Source organism: Saprolegnia parasitica, assembly GCF_000151545.1.
Source record: "Saprolegnia parasitica CBS 223.65 unplaced genomic scaffold supercont2.91, whole genome shotgun sequence".
In the NCBI taxonomy this organism is placed as follows: Eukaryota; Oomycota; class Saprolegniomycetes; order Saprolegniales; family Saprolegniaceae; genus Saprolegnia; species Saprolegnia parasitica.
Genome location: NW_012156485.1, coordinates 95,309 through 120,231, shown reverse-complemented (window position 1 = coordinate 120,231; position 24,923 = coordinate 95,309). Strand labels below are relative to the sequence as shown.

Genomic DNA, 24,923 nt, shown 5'->3' with positions numbered 1-24,923 from the left:
GTATTACATCAAACTAGACAGTGAAGCATTTGGTTGGTCTTGCCACGTCGACAGCGCATGTAGGAATTACGGATAATGCAATGTATTACGGATAACGATGCAACCTGTTCTCGCCGACGTCACAAACGAAATCGGACCCAGATGACCTGCGTACGAGTCGCTGGGCGAGCGATGCCACAGGATGGCTCATGACGCGGGCTGTACCGTAGATCTGCATTGGCCCTGTGTGCCTGCCCATGGAGGCCGTCTTTCCGTTCCTCCTTGCGCTTCTCTACAAGGCGTGGGCGTGGCTCACGGGCAGCGCGCCGCCCAAAGCTGCCGCCGCCGCTTCGTGCTGCGCCGCCGAGCCAAGTAGCGCTGGCTCGGACTGCTCCACTTTGCGCCAACGCAAGGGCGCGAGCTCGCTCGTTGCGGTCCATACGCGCGCCGAGTGGGACGCGCTGCTGGCGTCGAGCCGCCCCGTACGACGGACGCATGGCATCGATCTCGCGTGCTTACGACGGCGTAGGTCATTGTCGACTTTACAGCCACGTGGTGCGGTCCGTGCAAGAAGATCGCGCCGCTCTTTGAAGCTCTCAGCGAGCAGTACCCGTCTCTGGCGTTTGCCAAGGTCGACGTCGATGCCTGCGATGTACGTACAGCCATCGTCCAGGATAGTCTTCATCATGGTGTAGGACATTGCCGCGACCTGCGGGGTCTCGGCCATGCCAACGTTCCACGTCTATGTGTCGGGCCGCAAGCAGGACGAGCTCCGCGGTGCCAACCCGTCCAAGCTCACCGCCCTCGTCGAGCGCTACGCCGCTTCGTCGTCCGACTAGAATGAAAGAGTGTGCGAGCTGCGTTATGTGACAAACCAGTGAGATTTACTACGTACACTTGGTCTACCTCAATCGACTCGAAAATCCGGTGCATTTTGAGCTATTTTGTATGAAATAGGAGGTGGGGGTTTTGGCGTGTGCACGATGGACGTAGTGAGTAGTTGTTGTCATTACTATGACAATAGTCTGGAGCCTCTGTCCTCGGATGAGCGCTTTTCATTGCGGATTACAGCTGGACCACGGTTCACCGTAGCTGAATCTATGTGTTTGAGGCGTCAACGATGTCTCTGCGTCCGAGGTCGAACGACAGAGTCAGATGGTAGTACATTCGCGCTTCGGTTTGCAGCGCTCTTGATAGCAAGGGTATATAATAAATGCATTTTTTTCTTGATAGCTATCGTTCCACCCCACAGGACTCTGTTTCCATCGCGTGTTTTGTCTATGTGAATATTAACTCGTAGTAATCCTTTTATAATTGTACGCATAGCACGACGACTCGAATCACGCAAGCAGTGTTTGAGACGCCTCGCCTGCCTTCTCGATCGGGCATGACTTTGCCCGGAGCTTGATCGACTCGGAGATGATGCCAATGCCAAGAAAGATGCCGCCGACGCCGACGCTGTAGAGCACCCAGCGCACGAGCGACTCGTTGCTCATGTCGTTGAAGAAGCAAATGCCCGAGATCGCGCCGGTCGCGAGGAGCGTCGACTCGTAGAGGTAGATGACAAAGAGCGCGTCATAGAGGCGGAGCGCCAGGTTTAAGAAACGCAAGCCCGTGAGGGCAAAAGAGAGGGCGCCCGCGCCCACGAGATAGGCGAGTGGCGTCGTAAAAAGTACCTACACCCACGTTTTAACCCACTTCCGCATCCAAGAATTCGTACCTTGACGCCGTTTTGGAGGAGACGCAGGAGCGCCGTCATGCAGTAGAGCTGACCCGAGAGACTGCCCGCGAGGATGGCAAGAGAGACGCGGCAGGACACGGTCTTGTGGCGCGTCGAGTCTGTCGAGGCGTGAAAGGCAGCGCGGGCAAAGTAGCGCAAGGCGAGGCTCGACGCGAGAAAAAGACCAAAGTACACTTCAAACGCGATGCTGGTAAAGTGCGATGCGAGCTCGTCGACCGGGATCTTGTGCGTCTCGTGGCTGCCCGTGATGGACACGAGTATGCAGCTCGCAAAGACGACGCCCGCGCCAACAATGTCCTACAGCGTCATCCTAGGCAATGAAGAAATCGGTCAAAGTACCCGTGTCCAGAGCGGCTCGTCGAGGATCCAAGGCGAAAAGATGGTGTTCCATACGATACAGAGGCCGCCCATAGGCGCGAGCAGCGACTGCGGCGCAAAGTTGAAGGCGGAGATGCAGAAGAGCGGGTTGAGCAGCACGATGCAGGCCATGCCGGTGGCCCACATCGCGCGGCTGCGGCGCTGGAACGAGAGCTTGAGGAGGATCTTGCCGAGGACGCCGATGATCGACGCGATCGCGCTCAGAAGCACGCCCAGCGGCCACCCAAGAAAGCTGTCCATCGGCGGCTTCCTACGCCCGCCTGTCTGCGAATGTGCAAAGCTTCGGGTTGCCGTTTCGATCCGGATACGAACAGTGTATCCGGATGATGGTAATTTGATGCGGTTACTCCAAACGGTTATCCCATAACTGCCAGCGACGCTCACCACGATATGTCATGCGAATACATACAATGAATGCGTAGGTGGATGGTTCTCTGTAGAGAGTGCACGTACTACAGGTACAGACCTTGAATGACTGCGCGTCCGAATTCATCGACAATTGCAATGGATGGCTCGGCTCGGCTGGATCGGCGTAATGATTGGGATGTACTTTTGACTTGATCGTTATGGGATGACCACGGTGCGTCAGTGTTAACCATTCCGTTGGAAAAGAAGCTGCGGTCTATTGGCCCGTCCCTTGTCAACGTTCAGTATGTAGTTGCTCCTATCCTGGTCCTAAAGGCGTGTTGTGGTGTGGAAGGCCTTGTTTTCTATGCCATCTCTCCATGAAACACGCAACTACTATACACGCCTTAAAGTTCATCATCCATTTTGTGATGCTCAATAGAACTACGGAGCGCTATACAATCGTCCATATCAGTGGCCCGGCTGCGGGGACACGTTGAGGGACTCTTGAATGAACGGTGCGTTCTCGAACGAGTAGATTTCAATCTCGGCGGCGCGACCACCGGCCTCGAGAAAGAGTTTTTTGGTTCTTCCGCAAACGCCGTCGAGCCGGCAATGTAGAGCCGCCGATGCGCAAGGTCGGGCGCGACACCGAGCAGTGCCTCTGTTGAGAGCTCATTGGCCGTCGCCATCGTGCAGCGGTCCCAGTGGATCGTCTGGAAGGCGCTGATTGGGTTGGACGTCACGTGCAGCGCTGCAATGTCGCCGTCCCACTTGTCCTTGATGCTATGACAGCCCTTCGTCATGGCATGGAACGGCGCGGCGCCAATGCCTTGGCTCACAAAGAGCAGCTTCTTGGGAATCGAGTCGGGCGTGTCGGTTTCAAAGTGCACGCCGCCGTTGATCCAGTAGACGTTGACGACCGAGTCGACGTTGGCCTCGACGAGCCACTTGGACGATTCGGACACGGCCTCGACGCAAATGTCGAAGGGCTTGACCTCGGCGTCGTACACACTCGAGATCGCGTAGCTCCGTCGGACCTCGCCCGTGTGCAGTGGCAGCCCCAGTAAAATCGAGTCGCCGGCGTGGTATCGCAGCGGAAAGTCCATCGTGATCGAGAGCCGCACCGTGTTGTCGCCAATGGTTTCTTTCGCAGTGATTTTACCTGGAAGGCTCGGCTTGATCGGCTTGGGTTGCTTGTCCATGATGACGGGGAGCATGAGGTAGTAGAGGAAGCAGTACGCCGTCAAGTACGCTTCGTGGACCGCGTCGTTCCACTCGGGGCCCGAAATGATGGCCAGCGTCTTCATGAGCACAAGCCCCATGACGTTATAGTGCTCTTTTGTGGCACCAAACGTCGTATGGCGCGCCGCGAGGTCTTGGCACACTTGAACGACGTTCTTGGACTTGATGACGGTCGACATGGTCCCAATGATACCCGCAAGCACCTTGCCTTGGACTGTCATGGACGACCGAAACATCGGGCGAATGGACGGCGCCTCCTTGAACATGAGCGAGTAGAACGTCGTGTAAAAGAACTTGGTTGGCGAGAGGTGCTTGGCCGCATCGTAGGCGACCGTGCCTTTGTTGACGGCGGCCCAGTTGGCCTTGATGAGCGCTTCGTGCTCTTTCGTGACGACCGGGCGCTTGACGTCGAGGTCCATCGCGTCCATGAGGAACGAGAGGAACGACTCCTTGATGCTGAGGTTGCCGTCCTCGTCGACGTTGACCATGGAAGCTTCCTCGTGCGACGCGCCACCGCCCATGATGCTATGCAGTACTTTGCTCTTTGTGGGACACCGAGATTGTCTTTGTGAGCAATCTTTCGATGGATGAACCGGCGCGACCTTTCGCCAAACGACGCCTGGCGCCACCACCACCGATATAGTGTGTACCTGCCGCACAATCCGACATAAACTAACGATTACAGTATTTAAGATCATTTCGTGTCATTGTAATGAGCGAGGATGCTCGGGAGCAGAATGCAACCGGGGCCGGGCAAGGAACAACATGAGGTGGTTGAGGATGCAAATAAGCAAGACTCAGCCCCGGCACCTACTGTATTACCTCCTGACAAACTGTATTAGTCGCTGATTTTTAGGTGGGTCGATAAAGGCGAAACTCCCATGCCTCCTCCTACACTTGATCTATAGCCTGCTTGAGCTCATACATGTAGCTTGGTTTATCTGACGCGACGCGAGATGCAAGATCTATCTTCTTTTTCAGAGTTTTAATATGGACTTTCTATCTACACGGACGCCGCGTCGGCGAGGAAGGGTGTGTTGTCAAACGAATAGACGACCAAATTCTGCGCATCGCCGCCATTCTCAAGGAAGAGGCGCGAGGTGGCGTCGACAAACGCAGGCGGGCCCGCCACGTACAAGTGGCGCGTGGCCACATCGGGCGCAAGCTCGAGCAAGGCCTCCTGTGTCAGCGTCGTCGCAGTCGCAATCTTGAGGCTGGACCACGGTCCGTCCGAGCACACACTCTGAAAGTACGGAATGGGCGACTCCTCAAACACTTGGAGCATGCAAATGTCGCCTTCGTACTGGCTCCGAATCGCGTACAAGCCTTTCACCATCGCATAGACGGGCGCGGCGCCGAGGCCGTGGCTCACAAAGAGGAGGCGGTGGGGAATGCTCGTAAACGTGTCGGTCTCGAAATGCACGCCCGTGTTGATCCAATAGACGTTGAGAACGGTCTCGATTGGCGCGTCGACGAGCCACTGCGACGCGTCCCCTCGCGCCTCGACGCAAATGTCGATGGCGTTGGTGTGGCTCGGGTCAAACAAGCTCGTGAGTGCGTAGCTGCGCCGGACTTCCTCTCCATTGGGCAGTGGCAGTCCGAGCAAAATCGAGTCGCCGGCATGGTACCGCAGTGGAAAGTCCAGAGCAATCGAGAGCTTCATGACGCCGTGGGCAAGACGCTCCTTGCGCGCAATGTGCCCTGGAAGGCTCGGCTGGAGCGGTCGCCGCGGCGTCTCAATGATCGTCGGCAGCATCAAATAGTAGAGAAGACAGTATGACGTCAAGTAAGCCGTGCGGATCTCGGTCGACCACTCGTTGGCGCTCACCGCCTGCAGCGTCTCGAGAAGTGCGAGGCCGACGCCCGTGTAGTGGGCTCTGGTGGCGCCATACTGCGCGTGCATGCGTGCAAGGTTGATGCAGACTTCGGCGACGTTGTTGGCCTTGATCACTGTCGCCAACGTCGCAACGAGGCCCGTGAGTGCTTTGCCTTGGACGGTCATGGACGACCGGAACATTGGACGGACGCCCGGCGCGGCCTTGAAGAGCGTGGCGTAAAATGTCGACGCAAAAAACTTGGTCGGCGTCAAGTGCTTCTCCTTCTGAAAGGCCGACGTGCCGCGACAGACGACGGCCCAGTGCTTGTGGATGAGCGCTTCGTGCTCCTTTGTGACGAGCGGGCGCTTGATATCGAGGTCCATCGAGGCCTCGAGCGGTGCGACATACGTCTCTTTGAGGCCGAGTGCCCCGTGCGCGTCGACGTACAACATTGAATTTTCCTCGACCGAGAGTCCGCTGCCCATGGTGGTACCAACTTGAAAATGAAAAAATATATTCTTCGAGCAAGGCCGTCGTCGGTTTCGTATACAACGAACAAGATGTTGTTCGAATTGTGCATCTCGGAATTGCTGTTGGCGTGGAAGGCATCACAGTCCTGTGGCCGTGCTGCAGATCGATGTGTGCGTCAAGTGTATTCTAGTTCGAGTACTACTAACTACTACACGGCACTGATATTGTATTCTAGTACTTGTACTACACTGTACCAATGCCATAAATGTTTGTGATTAAGAACCTTGGATGCCCGAACGAAAGTGCGTCTTTACTCGTACAGCGTTTGATTGACGTGGCGTGCGTACGTCGCGTAGTCGACAAATTCCGTCGACCGAGCGGCCTTCCACTGCGCCAAGTTGCCCATACGCCCGACACGGTCGTAGTGAGCGAGGAGCGCCGGATACGCCTTGAAATCGGCACGAAAGAGCGCGGTGCCAAAAATGTCTTCATAAAAATCAAGGACTAGACAATCCAAATCATGTGAGTTTGTTTGCCCGCGTCGATAGGGCGAAGCATACCTTCCCACATGGTCACGTCGGCCATCGAGGCGGTGGCGCCAAGAAGGTAGTCGCGCCCCGTGAGCAGCTCGTCCCACTTGGCCGGATACCGAGCAAAGTTAAAGCTGGACTTGACCTTGGCGCCATCCAGGGTAAACGCATACCCCGTGAGCGGGCGGCGCGCGTCGGCGCAGGCGGCCATTGTTGCATCGCACATGTACTGCGCCGCCAACTCGGACGGGTACAGGTTGTGCTTGCGCGCAAGGTACAGCAGCGTCGCCTGCACTTGGACGAACTTGCCGCCATCCATCTCGACCATGGGCACTTGGCCGTACGCGAGGTCGTTGGCGTCGCGAAGCGCCGTGAGGTCGGCCTTTGTCTCGAGAAACTGGTTGGTAAATGGTGCGCCGACGGCTGCCAGCGCCACGCGAAGAGGCTCACACATGCCTACGCCGCCATCGTTGCTTGTGACAAATATAGAATATGGATAGGCAGTAGAGTACCGCGGCCAGCCCAGTAGTGCACAGTGATGGGGTTCGTCGTTGCCATGGTGTCGCTGCTCGAAAAAGCAATGTCGGTCGATGGTGTGTACGGATACAGAATGAGAAACCGGATAATGCGGTTGAAGTTACCTCGATCCAAGGGTATATAATAAATGTAGTTACCTCGATCCAAGGGTATATAATAAATGTATATTATATACCCTTGCTCGATCGCAGTGAATCGATCGTTGTTGTTGTTGAAGTAGGTCGTCTATTGCAATAGATAAAACTATGCCAAATAAAATTATCCGACTTTTTTCGTTGTGTACACTCGGTTGAGAAACTTGATTTAGGTCGGCGGAGGCAGGAGCGCGATCCGCGGGACGAGGTGGCGTCGCGGACGTACCGGTACGGTAATGCGGTGGTATTTTGCGTAACAACCGAGATAACGCGTAACACGTTCATACATATGTACATCTATTCCATACACCGGAGTTGAAAGGGATAGATTCTCGTGGAACGCGTGAAGCTGGGTTTTTCTACCAAGGCTAAGCAAGGGCGCCACCTTAAACCGCCGTGCCCAAGCGCCATTTCATCCAAGATGCCGGCAGCTCCACCAGCTTTCTTATTATAGCAAGGCGCAACCGCCGAGATCGAAGATCAAGCCTCCAAGCTCATAAAGGCGATTTGCTCGCCCAGCTCCAAACCTTGTAGCTACTCAACGCTCTTTTAAACCACCCGCCAGCCCCTTCTTGGGCTCCTTACACGAACCCCGTTCGTCTCCGCCATGCACTTGCGTCCATAGCCTAGGGGACGAAACGCTCAACTCTGGTTCGCGATGGTTTCAGCTTGAAACCATTGTACACCTTTTTACCCGTACAGAACCCAGTTCCGAAAATGACCCACAACTACACCACTGCCGAGACACCCAAGGCGGGTGTTTCCAGCGCCAATCCACAAGAGACCGCCTCGTGGACCTCGACGCTCACCATGTCGTGGATGAATGACCTCATGCAACGTGGCGCGATCACACCACTCACTGAAGACGACACATGGCCATTGGCGACAAGAGATACGGTCAGCGCACTCCACGACCGCTTTGATACGCATTGGCAAGCCGAGAAGAGAACGGCGCATCCTCGCTTTCACCGCGCGCTGTGGTACACGTTTCGCCACCAGCTCGTATCCGAGCTCATTCTCTACTGCGTATACGCCGGTACTCTGCTCTTACAGCCGGCGCTGATTCGGTCGATCTTGAAGTACCTCGCCTCCGACGCCACCGGTAACGATGGCTACGCGCTTGCAACGCTCCTCGCTCTCGTCTCGATTCTCGCGGCGACAGTGATTGACTTTGCCCAGTATCTCAACATGTGCACGGGCTGCAACGCCAAGTCGATCGTCATCGACATGGTCGTTCGCAAAACGCTCACCCTCTCAGGCTTTGCCAAGCACGAGACGAACACCGGCGACATTCTCACGTTGGCGTTCGTGGATGCAGAGCGCGTGTCCGTAGGCTTTGTCTATGGTCATTGGGTCGTCCTTGCCCCTCTGATGCTCCTCGCCGCGTACCTCTTGATTGGCGTCGAGCTCGGCGCCATCGTTGGTCTTGCGGGCGGTGCCACGACAATGTTCTTGATGTACGTTGGGTACGACTCGGGGCGCAAGGCCGGCGAGACACGGCGACGCCTTCTTAGCGTCCAAGCACACCGGTTCAAGCTCACCAACGAGGTTCTCCAGGGCATTCGCGTCGTCAAGCTAAACGCGTGGGAAGGTCACCTCGAAGCGCAGCTGGCAACGGTCCGCGACCAAGAGCTCGTCCTTCTAAAGGCGTACCAGACGCACTATACGTTCACGTCGGTCGTGCTGTACATTGCGCCCGGTATCTCCCTAGTAGCGTGTCTCTTGGTGTACGTCGCCTTGGGCAACGTACTTACGGCCCCTGTCGCGTTCACTGCGCTCGCCTACGCCAACGTCATGCGGTTCCCCTGCACCGTGTTTGCGACGGCGGTGACGCTCACGTCCGAGACACTCGCATCGTGTGACCGCCTCGGTGCCTTCTTGACGTCCGACGAAGCCACGACAACTTGTACACAGAATTCATGTTGCCAGTTTTATCTCATCAAAGTTATGTGACTAGGTATGGCTACGACCCAAGGCCCATCGAGCGTGCAGATGACAAATGCGGCGTTTAGCTGGGCAGCGCCCGCGTCGGTCCCCAACGTACCGCCGCCCACACTACGCAACCTCTCGTTCACCTTGCTACCCGGTAGCCTCACGATCGTCGTTGGCCCCGTCGGTAGCGGCAAATCGAGCCTCGTGAGCACGATCCTTGGTGAGATGCACCAAGTGAGCGGCCAGCGCTCTGTCTGCAATCGCCTCTCGTACGTCAACCAAGAGGCATGGATCCAGCACACGACGCTCAGGAACAACATCCTCTTCCACAACGGCTTCGACGCCGACTACTACGACGCCGTTCTCGCTGCGTGTCAGCTGGGACCCGACCTCGCCATGCTGCCAAACGGCGACGCGACCGAGATTGGCGAGCGCGGCATCAACTTGAGCGGCGGCCAGAAAGCGCGCGTGAGCTTGGCGCGGGGTGTCTACCATCGTAGCGCCGACCTCTATCTCCTCGACGATCCGCTGAGCGCGCTCGATGTTCATGTGGCCACCGCCGTCTTTCACGAGTGCATTCGCGGCCTTCTTCGCGGCAAGACGACGATGCTGGTGCTCAACAGTCACTACCATTTTCTGCCACTCGCGGACCGCGTTTTGATCCTGGACGACGGCGCAATCGTCGGCGACGGCACGTACGAGTCGCTCAAGTCGACGCACGCGCATTTGATGAACTTTACCGAGTCGACCGACGCCGAGTCGACACTCGACGAGTCGACGACAAAGTCAGTGCTCATGGGACCCAAGAAAGAGCCTGTAAGCGGCCTTGTCGAGAAGGAAGACCGCGCCCAAGGTGCCGTCTCGGCCGCGACGTACAAGGCGTATTTTGGCGCCAGTGGCTCCAACGGGTGAATCCTTTTTCCAGTCAGCATACCATCCAGTGCTCACGTTTTCTCTGGTCTAGGCTTTTTGTAGCGGTGTGCATCGGTGTCTTCTTTACGGTCTCACAAGCGGTGCTGGTGCTGACCGACTGGTTCATGAGCTACTGGGCCAGCCACACAGAGATGACGGCTTCCATCTCGTCCGGGTACATTTACCTCGGGTGTGCGCTGCTCTCGGTGCTCTTGGTCTACGGTCGGTCGCTACTCGTGCTTCAGATTGCCGTCCAGTGCTCGCAGTCGCTGCATGCGATGCTTCTGCGCAAGGTCCTTCACGCGCCCGTCAGCACCTTCTTTGACGTCACGCCCATCGGCCGTATTCTCAACCGGTTCTCGAACGACTTGGATCAAATCGACTCGCAGCTGCCAAGCTTTGGTCTTCTCGTGCTCCAGTTCCTCTTTCAGATCCTCGCGATCCTCGTCGTGTGCGCTCTCTCGACGCCGTTCATCCTCATTGCGTACATCCCGATCTTCTATCTCTTCTTCAAGCTGCAGCAGTTCTACAACAAGTCGTCGAGCGAACTCAAGCGGCTCGAGAGCATCAGTCGGTCGCCGGTCGTCACACTCGTCGCAGAGGCGCTCAGCGGTCTCTCAACGATCCGGGCGTTTGACAAAACCGACCACGTCCTCGCCAAGCAGCGTGACGCAATCGACCACTACATGGGTCTCTCGTTCCTCTACAAGTGCTCGGCGCGCTGGTTCCAAATGCGTCTCGATTGGCTCAGCGCTGGCATCCTCGCGGGCGTTGCCTTTATCTGCGTTGCAACCAAGGCGTCGATCGGGCTCGCGGCCGCGGGTCTGACGCTCACGTACGCGTCGCAGCTCTCGGGCTTCTTGTCCAAGCTCTCGAAAATGTACTCGACCGTGCAAAACCTCATGACGTCGGTCGAGCGCCTCAGGCATTACGAGTCGCTGCCAACCGAAGACGACGACATGATGGCGCTGCTCGATGTTGTCGACGCATCGTGGCCCACATCGGGTAACCTTTTATTTACCAACGTCTCGATGCGGTACCGCGACCACCTTGACCTTGTCCTCAAGGATGTGTCGTTCACGGTGCCAGCAGGCGCCAAAGTGGGTATTGTCGGTCGCACTGGCTCGGGCAAGAGCTCGCTCGTGGCGTCGCTCTTCCGCATGGTGCCGATAGCGTCGGGCTCTATCGTCCTGGATGGTGTCGACCTTGGTCATGTGCCGGTGACGACACTCCGATCACGGCTGACGATCATCCCGCAAGACCCGGTGCTCTTCTCGGGTTCCATCCGCTTTAACTTGGATCCGTCGAGTGCTTTGAGCGACGACGAGGTCTGGCGCGTGCTCAAGCGAGTCCACTTGGCCAATGCGATTGGATCGCTCGACAACCAAGTCGCCGAGCGCGGCAGCAACTTCTCGGTCGGTCAGCGCCAGCTGCTCTGCATCGCCCGCGCCTTGTTGCGGAAGACCAAGGTCGTCGTCCTCGACGAAGCGACGGCCAACATTGACCTCGAGTCAGACAAGCGCATCCAGGCGACGATCAAGGAGTGCTTTGTCAGCGTCACGATGCTCATCATTGCGCATCGGCTGCACACGATCATCGACGCCGATCGGATTCTGGTGCTGGACGCTGGTCGCGTCATCGAGTACGACACGCCGACGGCACTACTGACCACCGCTGGTGGCGCGTTTGCAAAGTTGGCCGCGCAGGCGCAGTTGCAGGTGGCGACGCAAGACGATATTGTCTCGATGTCGTAGACACTGCGTATAAGTATGGAAACGTGCAATCAAAGCATACGTGCTATTTTCACTGGCGATTAGTGTTGGAAAATGTGGTCGACTGAGTGGTCTGCAGGGCCTTGCCCCGGAGAGCTCTCGTCAAATGAAGCCTTCGAAAATGTATACGGCGGCGACCGACACGACCCGCACCTTTAAGGACGGTCTCGCGTCCATCTTGAACCTCGACACGCTCCATGTCAAGCGCACCACCACGCCGCTGATTCGCCATTCCGAGCTTGGGGGCGGATACGGTGTACCTCGCCAATCGATCGCACTTTGGTCGCTTGCAAGACGTGTTCATCCACCGCGACGGCATACAAAGCTTTCTCGACGAGATCGAGCTGGCGTCCCAGTACGATTTTGATTTTGTTGTTTCAAGTTGATACTAAAAACGCCCCTGCAGGCTCACGTAGCGTACATATTGTGACACCGCGTGGAGCAGCCCGAGCAACATCCAGCTCGTGCTCGAGTACACGCCTCGTGGCGACCTACTACAATGTACCTCCCGTCGCGACCAGCGTGGGCGAGCCGGCTGCAGTACGCCGTCGACGTTGTGCGCGGCTTGGTGTACATATATATATGAACGTGTTCCGCGTTATCTTCCTTACAAAGAGTTGGCATTGGTGTACATACCTCCATAAACGCTCACGCATGCGCCGCGACCTTCCGACCCGCAACATTCTCTTGACAGGCGACTTTGCGCACGCCAAGCTCACCGAGCTCAGCGTCGCACGCACCATTGACGACCACACGATGACAGCCAAAATGGGCTTGTGTCATTCATTGAATGGCACCCGAGGTGCTGCGCGGCGACTGCGACTACAATACATGTATGACGGCCGACATTTCTTCGCTGGGGGGCATTTTCACCGAGCTTGAGACGTGCAGAAAGCCGTATAATTGTAGTGGGAGCTGCGCACACTTGACGTTGCGCGGACGCTGTCTGAGTACGAGCACTTGGCCACGGGTACACTACGCCCGTCGTTTAGTCCCAAGCGCCCGTCCCGGTTCCGAAACCTCTTGCTTCAGTGCATGAAACTCGAGCTGACCGACCCTGCTACCGGCCTCTGAGACCGCGCTCCAAAGTCCGCTTCCCCAAAACTCGGCAAGCGCAACGACGCCACGACCACGCCACCAAGTACTCGAGATGGCTGTGCTAACCACTTGAAGCATCTCTTTGGATACTTTGCTTGAATTGTCATCGCCAGAGCAACATACAGTCTGCCACTACGAACACATCAGTACGTCGTGCGTCTGGTGGTTTCTAGGTGCTTGCTCGCCACGTCAACGAACGACTCATTGATCTTGGTACCGCGTCGATCCGTTGGCCAAACACTAGCAAGGACAGACTCGCGCATCGAATAACCGAGTCGCTCGGGGCCTTTGAGCATTCTCTTGTTGCGATTTTTGCACGTTCACGTTTTCAACCGCACAGCCGCAACAGGTGTATCCGTTAGAGTTGATACCAAGGGCTTCGACGACATTTCGATGCATGTTTCTGCGTCAGGTCTACGAATGCGTCGCGTCGCCTCAGCCATTGCTTGGCTCTCGTGCAGTCGTCCCGTGCGTCTCGAGATTGCCGTTACGATCGCCCATGGGCTGGATCTCTCCCAGCGTGCCACGTGTTTTTGAAGACCGTTGCGGGTTCTTGGCGCCGTTTTTGGCACCAGCACCGTCCCACGCATTCTTGTCTTTGCTGTGATTCATTTCACGTACACGTTATCTTCGACTCTAGTCTTTCTTATCGCAGTCGTCCTCTTCTGCGCTCCGCCATCCCATCGACGCGGACCAAGAATGGACTTCTGTGCGTATCCAACTCTCCATACGACAGTAGTACTTCCGACCAATAGGTGAACTTTCCGCGGTGGTTTCCCTCGACCGCGTGGCTTTGCGCCAGTGCTAAAGACCGGGTTTGGCGGCGCAGCGATGCACCGCGGCCACTTTTGCTTGGTCGATGGCGCCGCTTCTCCGCGCGTCGACGCTCGAAGCGCTCGCCCTCGTCGTCGTCTCGCTCCTCGCCTTCCTCCGCAGCGTGCAACGGTCGCGCCGCCCGCGGCCGTACCGCGGGTGTCCGCCCGAGGTCCTCGAAGCCATCGCGCTCTACATCCCGTGCCCGGTGGCGTGTCGGGACTTTCTCAGCGCGTTCCCTCCGTCGGCGCTCACGCATTCTCTGCGCTGCCTCCTCGAGCTCCTCGACCCGGCACAGCAAAACATCGCCGTGCGCTGGCCCGCCATCTACGTCAACCACAAGGATCGAACCGCCGACGTCCTCGCGTGGATCGCAGGCGCCCGGACGCTCCACCAGCAGCTCTCGCTGACGCCGACGACACCAACGATCTTCTCGGCGACGTTTCTTCCAAATTGCTTTCAAGGGTTTGAGTGGCGCGGTGACGCACGCGCCGCCCGGACCTCGATCGACGCCGATGCCCACACGCCCGACGCTGTCGCGAGCGTCCTCGCGCACCCCGACACGCTAGAGTCGCTGACGCTGAGCATGCCCGATGTGTGTCCATCGAGTCTGATTGGGATGCTGCCGAATCTAACGCACCTCACAACGCTGAGTCTGCAAGGCCACGACGCGAGCTTGCACATGTCGTCGCTCTTCCAGGCGCTGTGCTGGCTCCCGCACCTCAAGCATCTGCATTTGAACCACACGGGACTGGACGATGCAATGGCAACCAAGGTGAGCCGCGTCGTGCGCTGCTGCTCGGAGCTCGAGGACCTCGACCTCTCGGGCAACCAATTTTCGGCTGCTGGCGTCACGTCGATCCTCTCCAACTTGCACACGAGCCCGAAATTGGTCGCGGTCAATGTGACGCAAAACCCATATGTGCTCAAGGACCTCGTCGGCGCCGCACCCGCAGTCGCCCGCCTCTCTGCGACGCTCAAGACGATCTCGCTCCGCGTGGACCGAGACGACATGGCCGACGCCTTCCCGTTTCTGCGGGCGCTGCGCAACGCGTCGACGCACCGGATCGTGGTCATGATGGTTGGGTCCGGCACGCTTTCGTCTGACCTGGCCAAGGAATACCACCAGCTCAACAAGATCTGAGGAGGGCGGACGAGCCCCACAAGCGGCGGTGTCAGCTGTATCTTTTTGGCCGCGACCCGTGGCCCAAGCGCGACCTCCTCGCGCAGAACGCAGGCTGCGCCATGTCATAAGCAATTTATACGAATGAAATTTACTTGCAGCGGGGGTTCAGCAGCAAGCGTGGGCAGCTCGAGGAGCTGCGTCGAAGCGCTGTGACCGACCGACGCGTCCAATGGGTACGTTGGTCAACAGAGAGAACCCGTTCGATGCCCGCTCCAATCGTGCAAGTGAAGATATGGCGACGACGTCTCGTTGATAACAAGCAAATGTATTTGTGATAAAGTGATACATTTCAGCTAGCCTACCGAGTCGGCGGATTCAGCCTACTCGGCATCTATGCCGCGTTGGTGTGTTGCGTCGTCGTCGCCTTGCCCAGAAGCCCAGCGCGGATGTGCTCCGGGACCGAGATCTCTTCAAACGTCGCAAGCAGGTCCGCGCCCGTCTCCGCCTTGAGAACTTGCCGTTGAGGTGCGTCGCGAGGATCTCCAGGCGTGCAAAGTTCGTGTTCCCAAAGCCGACGAATGAGCTCTGGAGATTGTAGATGCTGTACGACTTGGCGATACTCTGCGCCAACGCGACACCGTTCGCGTCACTGTCCGGCTCGCCGTCGGAGAGGAAGAGCATGACGGGCGTATACGACTTGTGGTCGTTGCGCGAAAGCACCTCGTTGGCGCAACGCAAGCCCGCGTCGTAGCTCGTACAGCCTCCAGAAAACGGCAGCGAAATCTTGGCCATCTTGATCAGTGGCTGGGCTTCATGCACGATGCGGGCAGTAGTGTCGAATGTGACGACGGAGACAATGTCGGCGCAGTTTTGGCTTCGCGTCGCGAGGATCTGCGCGACGTATGCGTGAAAGGCCGCCGTGAGCGCCTGCCACGACTCTCCTTCCATGGACCAAGAGGCGTCCAGGACAAAGACGTGGTGTTGGAGGCCCTTTGCGGCAATGTGCCGGCATTTGAAGACATGGCCTTGCACGAGAAACTGACCTGACTTTAGAGTCGTCGCATTGACCACTGGCTCGTGCCACGCACCCAGGACGCAGTACGACTTGTCGCTGCCGGCGTCCTTGTGCTCGGGCGCCTCGCACTCGTATGGGCACGAGGCAAACTTCGTGCGCTCAAGCGCGCTCGAGACCGGGTCTTCCCACCCAAGCGCCTTCCAGTACGTATCGTGGAGCACTTCGTCCATGGCCTGCTTCGGGTTGGAGGCGAGCTTCATCGTACTGTGCCGACGGCCGTCCTTGGCCGCGGAAGTGCAGGCGTCGGCCGAGGCGTGCTCGCATGGCATGTAGTGGACGTGGCCCCGGCCGAGCTTGGAGCAGAAGAACGGACACATCTCGGCGATACCGCGGTCGCCGGCCGCATACTTGCGGTCTGTCTCGAGCTCGAGGACGGCAATGTCCATCACAAACGTCGTCTCGATCATGCTCCCATGCGTCGTCGCGTGCGGATCCGTGTGCTGGTACGGTTTTTTGCAGTAGTAGTTGCAGCACGGGCAGCGCACGTCGCACGTGTGCTCTTTGGTGTCGCAGCGATGGTCTTTGCCCTTGTGGTCGATGCAACTGTCTTGGAACTTGATGACGCACTTTTTTTTAGCCCGATCTCTGCTGGATTGGAGTATTCGGTTGTCTCGTTGTTGTGGGCGAACTTCGTGCGGATTGTCTCCTGCTTGACCTTGGTCTCGCAGTTACCGCCAGCCGTGCACTTGGCTTGACACGTGTGCTCTTGACCGCACGAGTGCAGTGCGCCCACCGCGTGAAAGTGGTCGTCCGAGGTGCATGTGCCCGTACAGCCGACATAGCTGCAGCGCTGCTGGCAGCGACGCGTGCCACACGAGTGCGTATCGTGGGCGAAATCCAGTAGGTGGTAGCACTCGTTGCGGCAGCTCTTTGCCTCGCATGCCTTGGGACAGAGGTGCTGGTTCACGCTGCAGACATGCGGTCCGACGTGGTCGACGTCGAGGTGGCAGTTGCCGTCGCAGTTGCGGGCGGTAGCGAGATGGCACACTTGCGGGCACGTGTGGCTCTTCTGACAACAGTTGCATGAGCCCGCGTGGCCTGCAACAGCACCGCAGGGCGCGTCGTCGTCGCAGTGGGCGCAGCGACCTTCGCAGCGGTGGCTTCCGCCGCAGTCGTGGGGCATGGCGCGGTCATGCATGAACGATTCAAAGCACCCAAGCTTGCACTTGCTGCACGTGTGCTCGCACCGACGGAGAAGCTGCTTGACGTCTTGCACACATTTGTTGAAGTCGTCTTGAAGCGCTTGGCGGCTCGAGCCACCGAGCGACTCGAACCAGGCGCGGACACGGTGCTCGCGGCGCCACACAATGTACGTCCAGAGCACGTCAAAGCCTGCTTCGTGGTCGACGCGGCGTGGTGCCTTGGCGAGATGATCCTCGTCATGGCTTGCGACGAGCTGGACGTACTGCCCCAAGTAGTGGAGGAGCGTCGCCTTGACCACCGAATGGTTGGCCGCCGCGTCTGTCGAACCATCCAACTCCAGACCAAAGTCGATCTCGGCATCCTGGGGCACGGCCTTGTCGGCCAGGCCCTTCGCTTGGCGCTCCGCCACCGTCGCATCGTCGTCGTCGGCCCAAATGTTTACCGACGTCGCTGTGATTGCTGCGTCGAGTTTGCCGTTGCGCAGTGCGTAGCGAAGCTGCTTGCGCAGCCGCTTCGTCTTGCCCGCTCGGATGTTGTCGCCCATCGACGTCCAATCGCGCCGAGCGATCTTGGCGAGGAGGTAGGCAAGGCACTCGTGAAAGCTGGCGCCGCTTGAGAATGTCTTTCTGTCACGCGCTTCGGCCAAACACGTCGAGGCTTGGGCCAGACCATGATAGTAGCCGACGTTATTGAGCGGTGCGCAGGCCGTGACGAGAACACTGCCGCTGTACATGACTGTGAGAAAGTTGTCAGCCGTGGCGTTTTTGAGGAGACCCGCGAGCTTGGATCTGAATTCGTCGACGAGCGTATCGGTGTCGTTGGGGTTGACGTCCTTGGCGTTCATGTAGAGCTGGCCGGTGAACAATCGGGGGTCGCCCTTGAGCATGGAGACGCCTTGCTGAAACTTGGCAAACATCGCGTCAATGTCCTTGTCGAAGCGCATCTCGATGCGGAAGATCGTGAGCTGCGAGATGGCCGCGTTGAGGACCGAGAGAAGCGTGTCTTCTTGCATGCTGCGCTCAAACGACCCGAGGCCCTCAAAGTCGAGGACGACCAACAGTGTCTCGCCGTACGGGCGCAGCGTGAGCCAGACGCCGTCTGTGCAGCGCGCGCCCGAAATCGCAAACGAGCTGCCAGTGAGGTGGTTGAGAAAGTACGACTTGCCCGTCGACTGCTTTCCCATGGACGTGATGACGACAATCGGGCCGCGCCACGCCTTGAGAATGTAGCTCGTCGGTCCAAAAATGATGTTTGGCTCCATATCATGGACCTCAGCGCACTGACTGAGCGTGACCACGTTGCCGTCGCGCAGGAGCTCGAGCTCGTTGTCGCGCGCGCGGCAGATGGGCACGGGCACAAACCCAACGACCTCGAGAACCCAGCGCCCAAGAGCCATCGTGGGCCACACCAAGTCTCCGTTCATGACCGTGTCTTTGGCCAGTGAGAGCGACGCGAGGCGCTTGTTGAGCTCTTTGATTTTCTTCATGATCGCCTTGAGGACACGTGCGGCAGCTTTGCAGCGCTTGGGCGAGGACGCTTGCACGTGCAACTGCAGTGCCATCGGCAAGAGGTCAGCGTCGTCGCATTTCACGCTCGGCTGGCTCTTTGCGGCGGCTTCGTCCTCCGAATCGTCCGAGTCGTCGTCATCATTGTGGCACCGTGTCATGAACGCCCGAACGGGAAACTTCTCAAAGACGTGGAAGAGCGGCGCGAGCACGTGGCTTTCTGTGGCTGTCACAGGCGCCGCCGAGTGCGTGCAGCTCACTTCGAACCCGACCTTGCCTGTCAAGACCGTCATCTTGAGGACGAGCATGGCACCGGAGCTCTGGTCGAGAAGCACGATGGTGTCGTCGTACGCGCAGGCTTGGACGGTCGACCAGTTGAAGAACTTGAGCGTTTTAGGCAGCGCGACCTCGGCGACCAAGGGCAGCATCGCATGGCTCTGGATCTCGAGTGTGTGGAGGCGCAGGCGACGTGGGTGCTGATCATTGTCCAGCGGTTCAATGCGCACCATGAAGGCGCCGTTCTGGAGCTTGACGACCTTGGATCCGGGCGTCGCAAAGTCCGGTACGAGCTTGGATTGCTGTTGCGTGCGCAAGTAGTACGACTGGGCGCTGCCGTCGCCCCCGACGACGAAGAGACCGTGGTTGTCGCCGCCAAACAAGGGCATGGTGGTGTACGGCGCGATGGGGCCCAGAAGCTGCAAGTTGAATCGGTGCGCCCGCGTAAAGACCTTGAACGACTCGCTGAACGCATAGATGTCGACCTTGGTGTCCGAGTGCTGGAGCGCCAAGAGGCGATGCGACGCGTCGAAGTCGCAGCGCTCGACGAGCTTGGGAAATTCTTTGGCGACGAGTAGCATCATGGGTCGCGCCCCGTTGGCCTGGTACGACTGCACGTGCGTCTTGCCGTCCAGCGTGAAGACGACGACGACAACTGTGCGCGCGCCTGCGACGAAGGCTACGTGGACCACGACTGCATCCCGCGGCAGCTTGATGCTGCCAAATGGCGCGCCACCCACCGGCGTCAGCGTCAGCTGCGTCGCGCCCCCCGCGACGTACTCTTTGCTGAAGTCGACGTAGTGGGGCTTCACGCGGTCGATGTACACACTGAGCTCGGTCGGCGCGTGCTTTGCGTTCGCCTCCTCAATCGCAGCGACAAACGCTTCGTGAACGATCTTCGCTTCCTTCTCACGGCGCGGCGTCTCTTGACAGTTGGCTTTGGCGACCAGCTTGTTGTAGCACTGGTTGGTCGTAATGTTGACGACCTGGTCGCTCTCGAGGAACGCGCGCACCACTTGACTCCAAGCTTTGTAGCTGTCGCGGAGGACGCCTTGGGTGCGCGGCAAGATCAACTCCATCTCGGGCTTGTGCTTCTTGAGAAGCGGAAACTCGAGACTGGCCGTTGGGCTTAAGCGGCTTGAGCGATACCAGCGTACCAACGACGGCAATTTCTCTGCTAGTGCAAGAAAACTCGTATCGGTGACGAGAAGGCGCGCGTATTCGGCGTTGATGACGTCAGCCACGAGCGGATCAAACGTGGTGGGCAACTCGATCGCGGGCGAGAGCGTGTTCTGCAGTACCTTTTTCTGCTCCTGGAGGGCCGTGTGTGCCGACGCTTCTTCCGCCGCCGTCACGTTGTCGTGCAAGTAGAAGAGTGTGGCCCCGGCTTCGATGACTTTCGTCGTGATCGCTGCAAGCATTGTGATTGCCTCTGCCTTGGCCTCGTCGCGCAGGTTCGCAACCAGGCTCTCCATCGTCATGCGCGGAAGCTTCTCCGTCGGCAGCATGCTCATCGCTTCGAGCACCGCACGCTTGCAGTCGCTCGGGAGCTGCACTCTGATCTGGAGACGGTGCGTCTTGGCAGCTTCCAAGAGCCATGCTGCAAAGTCGGCGGGCGGCGCGATCGAGATCGACTCGGACGTGTTGCGAATGTAGTGGTCTTGCGAGATGTGCATCGTGACGCCCGTGACACCCGTCGCCGCCAAGAGCGTGTCACCTGGCGTCGCCTTGGTGGGCTTCGATGCGACCTCGCACGAGACATGTTCCTCCTGCACCTTGGCCTCCGTGATGGTCATCTCGACGGCCGTATTCTTCTGAGACGACTCGGCGCGCGTCTCAGCAGCGGCGCGCTCCAGCGCGTCCCATTCTGCGTCACCGAGGCAGCAGCGCACGACTGGCGTCAGCGTCGTGACGAAGCGCAGCGCGTACGTCGCCCGTTCGCGCAAGTACTTTGGAGAAAACGAAGCGTCGAGGAGCCACGTGAAGAGCACGAGTTTGGGGCGGTCGGTCGTCTCGGGGAGTAGAATCGCGTACACGCCTTCGTGGTCCGCGTGCAAGTACGTTTCGAGGTTCGTGGGCCACCAGCCTTGCGCGCGCAGGTCCGCTTCCACCGCCGCTTGCTTGCCGTAGCACGCAACCACGTCGATGCTGCGGTTGAACGTGGCTTTGTTGACACTCTGGTCGGCGTCAACCTTCTCGTCCTTCTTCGGCTCCGTGCCGGTGTTGAGGCCCGCGTCGGCGTTTTGACCCTCGGACAGCACCGCATCGGCGTCCAAAACGGCGTCAATACTTGCCGACGTCATCTTGGCGTCGTCGATGACCGCATCGACGCCGTCGCCCAGCTGGACCTCGGGCGACGCGGCGTCGGCGTTTGCCACGCCGTCTCCACACGTTGACTTCTTCTTGACGCCGTTGAGACACGCGTCGATGAAGTGACCGAGCTGGTTCCCGGGCGACGCGTTGGCGTCGACGACACTGAGTGCGCGGAGGAGGCGGTAGAGCTCCAATTCCTTGAGCGTGGGCTGGAAAACCTCGGAGCCGTCGTCGAGACGAGGCACGGTCTCGAGCAGGTGGTAGCATTTGAGCTCTTCGTAGCTCATCGCGACGCTGTTTTCTGTCATGCTGGTGGCTTGAACGACAGTTGCAAAATGAGTTTGAAGCGAGAGCACCGATCGTTTGGGTGCACTTGATCATTTTCTTGCACTGTACGACGTGGCGCGTTGACGTGCGTGCGACCGTCGCTCTTTTGCAAGAATGCGCGAGATTGTGACCCATCGCCCCACACAATCAACACAGCGAGAGCCCACCCCCGAGCTGCCCGATCTCGTCCGGCTTCTCGCTCCAGTCTTCACCAATCTAGACCATTGCTTCAGCCACGGCTACCCAACGAAGAAAGTCCAACATCATTACCTCATGTAGCAGAAATACCTGTCAAATCGATGCAATTGACCTTGACATGTCAATAGACCGGTATGTTTAGCTTCTAGTGCTAGTTTGTGGCTCATTTGACTTGATATTTTTTCTCGTGGCAGGAAGTGTAGCAGGGTACGCCACCATTCAGTGCCACGGTACGTACGGGCGAGCGCTTATCTCAGTTCGCAACCTCCATTCACACAAAAAGTTTAAGTGCACGGGGTTGCGTCGAGGCCAAACATATTGGTTCGTGCATGGGGCCAACAGAAAGTAGCCAAGGTACAGTACACCACAACGGCAAATCGATGGCCCGTCGACTGATATGATGTTGAAGTTGTAGAGTCATGTACAAGCACCGAAGCACATCCATCTACGTACAGTATGCACTGTACCGGTCGGTACCTTAAAACACACTGTACTGTACTTTCACAACGGCAAGCTTGCCGTACTCAGGGCAAAGGCGTCATCAGCGCCAGGACCTTGAGTGATCTGGTGTGGTCGGGCATCACAGTGGATTGCTTAGGTAGAAAGTGTGTCGATCAATAGTTCGACGACGGTTTACCCCTGGTGAAGAGTTTGTTTCGACGACTTGAGCGAACAGAGTGGTCGCCTCGGGTATGTGTATTTACGCCCACACTGTTGTGCACGTTCGACTGGTCACGCGACGGTACCAATGAATGCCCAAAGCGACGAGGAAACCATATATTTAACAGACTTGTTGCAAACCGTGGTATTGTGTCCATTTGATCTCGACCTCTTGCATCGTCGAGGACCTGTGGAATGAGATAGTCAGCGACCAAGTCCAGCAGCGTCTGATGAACCACTGTTGGCTTGTTTCAACCTCAGGCAGGAGCGAGCGCTCGTGGTTAGTTCAGACGCTGTGGTGAGACTCCGTACGGAGGCCACGGCGGGCAGAGTATGATTTAGTGTTGTTGATTTCGGGAAGCGTTGATTTGGCAAAACGGAGCTCTGTCGTCGCTCGCTTTGGTGTGCGGGCTGGATCCATCCTCCCGAGCTTCGAAGTAGTGGTAAAATTGTACCAAAAAAGCATGTCAACAGAGGACAGTCCAAGCTGAGCCCATGCGTGGAAGGGCTGGACCGGATCGCATCGATGTCCGTCCGTGGTCAAAGCAAAGGACAATAAGAAGCTTCTCATTGCTACAAGTCGAATCCATGAACAGAATGCATGTATTACCAGCACTCTTTGAACTGCCTTTCTCCAGTTTGCACATGCCCAATTCGTTGCTGTCACCGCATGGGTCGCTGGACGCCCGAGCTCGTCGAGGCCGTTGTGCTCTATCTCGAGCGTCCACGTGACGTCCTTCTCGTTCTGGCGAGTTTACCGCTAGGTCTCTTGACGCTACCGCTGCAATGCGTGGCCCAGCTGACCGAGATGGCGGTCGTCGATTGGCCCGACGTGCACCTGGACGAGACAGCCATTGACGCGCGCTCGCTCGCCCTCCTCGCTGGAGCGCGTCGCCTCGATCCATCCATCACTGTCAATGTCCAAGCCGGTGACGCGTTCCAACGACTGCTGCCGCTTCTCGCGGGCTGCATAACGCGCGTTCACATCCCGTCGGCCGTAAATCTCCCGGCCGGTTTGAGCTTGCAGGCAGCGCTTGCTCACTGCACTGCACTTCGTCACTTGTCGCTGTACGTTCCCAGCACGCCGAACGCTGTATCGTGGTTGAAGCCGCTTTTGCAGCGCTTCGCAGAGGCCGAGACGCTATCGACCCTCGACCTTCGATTTGGCAGAGACGCGATTCCGTTGATCCAGTCGTGCGTCTTTGCGCACGTCGCCCACTGGCTGCGTCAACCAAGCGCAAGAGTCCTGGCTTGCCGTGGCGATGTGTCGGCAGAGGAAGCGCTCTGGTCCGCGCTCGGCGGCAGTCCTTTCTTGACAGACCTCGTGTTAGAGAGTCCTCGGCTTCTCGCTCGTCCAACTCCCGACTACCGCATGCCATGTACCTTGCGCTCGCTTCGATGGAAGGCGCTGCACGAGTGCAGTATGGTACCGGTTGCAGCCATCCTTCGGAGCGCGCCACGCCTCTCGTCGCTTGCTCTGTCGTGGGGGCATCTGCCGCCGTCGCCGCTTGTCATGGTTGTGCGGGACCTGCGGTGCTTGGTGTCGGTCTCGTTCTCAGGCAATCGGCTCGGGTCCAAGGTCTTTCCACCCATTTTACAAGCCATTGGCAACTTGCCGCTGCTAAAGTCGCTGAGCTTGGCCGACAACCAGCTTGCCGACTCGGCCGTGCCGCACCTGCTCCGTGTACTCGCCGCGTGCTCGGTGCTGCGGACCCTGGACGTATCCCAGAATGCGATCGCGGCGACGGGCCTCGCAAGCCTCCTGCCCGCGCTCGCCAAGAAGCCAACGCTGGCGCAGATCAAGCTTGAAACAACCGTTATGTGCTGCGCAACCTCGCGCACATCGCGTCGTCGCTGGCTTCATGGCCCAGCGCCAGCACGCTCGTGCTAGGCTATGATGTCTCGCATGGCGCCGACGCACTTTTGTTTCTTGAGAGCGTTCACACGACGGGTTCCATCCGTGTCGAGATGTGTGATTGGGATATCTACGTCCCACGGGTGCTTCAGCGCGCCTACACCCGCGAGATGACGCGCTTGCGCAATGGAGACGACCTCGCAACGCAGCCGTGGACGCTGCGCCTTGTTGGACATGGGCGAAAAATGAGTAACTAAAAATCATTAAACTCATTTTTGTATTGAGGTGCTCGTGCTGTTCAGATCACGCGTTGTGTTTGTGGGACTTTGCCCCTTGACGTTTTCATCAACTGCCATCGTCAACGGACCTGCGCGAAGGGTGCAGACTCTACGGTACACATCGACGCCATGGGTTCAGCACTGGCTCAGATTGCCTTTGCACTTTTCGTGCATTGAGAGTGACGCTGCTTGCGCCTTGCAGCGCACGTGCTATGCAGTACAAGTTGTCCTCTTCCTGCGCCGCAAGCGACCTGGCGCAATGGGCCTATCGGTGGTGCTCCCGTTGAAGGTAAATTTTAGCTCGGTAGAAAAGCGCACCAAGGATGGTGATTGGGTGCGTCCGCATAAGTGCGAAGATCGCAGCTGGCACCTCGCCTGCATATTCTTTTGGCAGACGAGCAGCATGCCAGCGCTGCCGGCCGCGCTCCGCCAGGCGGTCCTCGAGTTCGCCGTCGACACCTCG

At 58.2% G+C, this 24,923-nt stretch overlaps 10 protein-coding genes across 10 annotated transcripts; 5 read left to right on the top strand and 5 right to left on the bottom strand.

Moving 5' to 3' along the window:
- Positions 1-236: 236 nt before the first annotated feature.
- On the top strand, positions 237-908 carry SPRG_12381 (hypothetical protein; the record flags this gene model as incomplete). Its single annotated transcript, XM_012352044.1, has 3 exons — positions 237-461; positions 509-631; positions 675-908. The coding sequence occupies 3 exons, from the start codon at positions 237-239 to the stop codon at positions 816-818; spliced, it is 492 nt and encodes a 163-aa protein (XP_012207434.1). The 3' UTR covers positions 819-908.
- Positions 909-1,239: 331 nt separating this feature from the next.
- SPRG_12380 (hypothetical protein) lies at positions 1,240-2,383 on the bottom strand. The gene is made up of 3 exons (XM_012352043.1): positions 2,060-2,383; positions 1,700-2,017; positions 1,240-1,655 (listed from the first exon to the last, which is right to left on the bottom strand). Exons 1-3 carry the CDS (start codon positions 2,336-2,338, stop codon positions 1,320-1,322), a joined length of 933 nt encoding a protein of 310 aa, XP_012207433.1. The 5' UTR covers positions 2,339-2,383; the 3' UTR covers positions 1,240-1,319.
- Positions 2,384-2,887: 504 nt separating this feature from the next.
- Positions 2,888-4,209, bottom strand: SPRG_12379 (hypothetical protein; the record flags this gene model as incomplete). Its single annotated transcript, XM_012352042.1, has 2 exons — positions 2,888-2,897; positions 2,939-4,209. 2 exons carry the CDS (start codon positions 4,207-4,209, stop codon positions 2,888-2,890), a joined length of 1,281 nt encoding a protein of 426 aa, XP_012207432.1.
- Positions 4,210-4,691: 482 nt separating this feature from the next.
- Positions 4,692-5,996, bottom strand: SPRG_12378 (hypothetical protein; the record flags this gene model as incomplete). Its single annotated transcript, XM_012352041.1, has 1 exon — positions 4,692-5,996. The coding sequence occupies exon 1, from the start codon at positions 5,988-5,990 to the stop codon at positions 4,692-4,694; it is 1,299 nt and encodes a 432-aa protein (XP_012207431.1). The 5' UTR covers positions 5,991-5,996.
- A 281-nt stretch (positions 5,997-6,277) lies between these two features.
- Positions 6,278-7,110, bottom strand: SPRG_12377 (hypothetical protein). The gene is made up of 3 exons (XM_012352040.1): positions 7,019-7,110; positions 6,537-6,962; positions 6,278-6,480 (listed from the first exon to the last, which is right to left on the bottom strand). The coding sequence occupies exons 1-3, from the start codon at positions 7,062-7,064 to the stop codon at positions 6,287-6,289; spliced, it is 666 nt and encodes a 221-aa protein (XP_012207430.1). The 5' UTR covers positions 7,065-7,110; the 3' UTR covers positions 6,278-6,286.
- A 784-nt stretch (positions 7,111-7,894) lies between these two features.
- On the top strand, positions 7,895-11,811 carry SPRG_12376 (hypothetical protein; the record flags this gene model as incomplete). The annotated part of the gene is made up of 3 exons (XM_012352039.1): positions 7,895-9,083; positions 9,135-10,017; positions 10,074-11,811. The coding sequence occupies 3 exons, from the start codon at positions 7,895-7,897 to the stop codon at positions 11,773-11,775; spliced, it is 3,774 nt and encodes a 1,257-aa protein (XP_012207429.1). The 3' UTR covers positions 11,776-11,811.
- Positions 11,812-12,447: 636 nt separating this feature from the next.
- SPRG_12375 (hypothetical protein) lies at positions 12,448-12,867 on the top strand (the record flags this gene model as incomplete). Its single annotated transcript, XM_012352038.1, has 2 exons — positions 12,448-12,569; positions 12,786-12,867. The coding sequence occupies 2 exons, from the start codon at positions 12,448-12,450 to the stop codon at positions 12,865-12,867; spliced, it is 204 nt and encodes a 67-aa protein (XP_012207428.1).
- An 850-nt stretch (positions 12,868-13,717) lies between these two features.
- Positions 13,718-14,973, top strand: SPRG_12374 (hypothetical protein). Its single transcript, XM_012352037.1, has one exon. The coding sequence runs from the start codon at positions 13,751-13,753 to the stop codon at positions 14,846-14,848; it is 1,098 nt and encodes a 365-aa protein (XP_012207427.1). The 5' UTR covers positions 13,718-13,750; the 3' UTR covers positions 14,849-14,973.
- A 248-nt stretch (positions 14,974-15,221) lies between these two features.
- On the bottom strand, positions 15,222-21,450 carry SPRG_12373 (hypothetical protein; the record flags this gene model as incomplete). Its single annotated transcript, XM_012352036.1, has 3 exons — positions 15,222-15,335; positions 15,407-16,490; positions 16,535-21,450. The coding sequence occupies 3 exons, from the start codon at positions 21,448-21,450 to the stop codon at positions 15,222-15,224; spliced, it is 6,114 nt and encodes a 2,037-aa protein (XP_012207426.1).
- A 1,547-nt stretch (positions 21,451-22,997) lies between these two features.
- On the top strand, positions 22,998-24,218 carry SPRG_12372 (hypothetical protein; the record flags this gene model as incomplete). Its single annotated transcript, XM_012352035.1, has 1 exon — positions 22,998-24,218. One exon carries the CDS (start codon positions 22,998-23,000, stop codon positions 24,216-24,218), a length of 1,221 nt encoding a protein of 406 aa, XP_012207425.1.
- Between the last annotated feature and the right edge of the window lie 705 nt (positions 24,219-24,923).

Excerpts from the sequence above, each read along its gene's own strand:
- SPRG_12377 (XM_012352040.1), bottom strand. The coding sequence starts at position 7,064 with ATGGCAACGACGAACCCCATCACTGTGCACTACTGGGCTGGCCGCG. Across the intron at positions 6,963-7,018 it reads GCACTACTGGGCTGGCCGCG|GCATGTGTGAGCCTCTTCGC; the intron begins GTACTCTACTGC and ends ATGGCGGCGTAG. Across the intron at positions 6,481-6,536 it reads CGACGTGACCATGTGGGAAG|TCCTTGATTTTTATGAAGAC; the intron begins GTATGCTTCGCC and ends TGGATTGTCTAG.
- SPRG_12380 (XM_012352043.1), bottom strand. The coding sequence starts at position 2,338 with ATGGACAGCTTTCTTGGGTGGCCGCTGGGCGTGCTTCTGAGCGCGATC. Across the intron at positions 2,018-2,059 it reads ACGAGCCGCTCTGGACACGG|GACATTGTTGGCGCGGGCGT; the intron begins GTACTTTGACCG and ends ATGACGCTGTAG. Across the intron at positions 1,656-1,699 it reads TCCTCCAAAACGGCGTCAAG|GTACTTTTTACGACGCCACT; the intron begins GTACGAATTCTT and ends ACGTGGGTGTAG.
- SPRG_12374 (XM_012352037.1), top strand. The coding sequence starts at position 13,751 with ATGGCGCCGCTTCTCCGCGCGTCGACGCTCGAAGCGCTCGCCCTCGTC.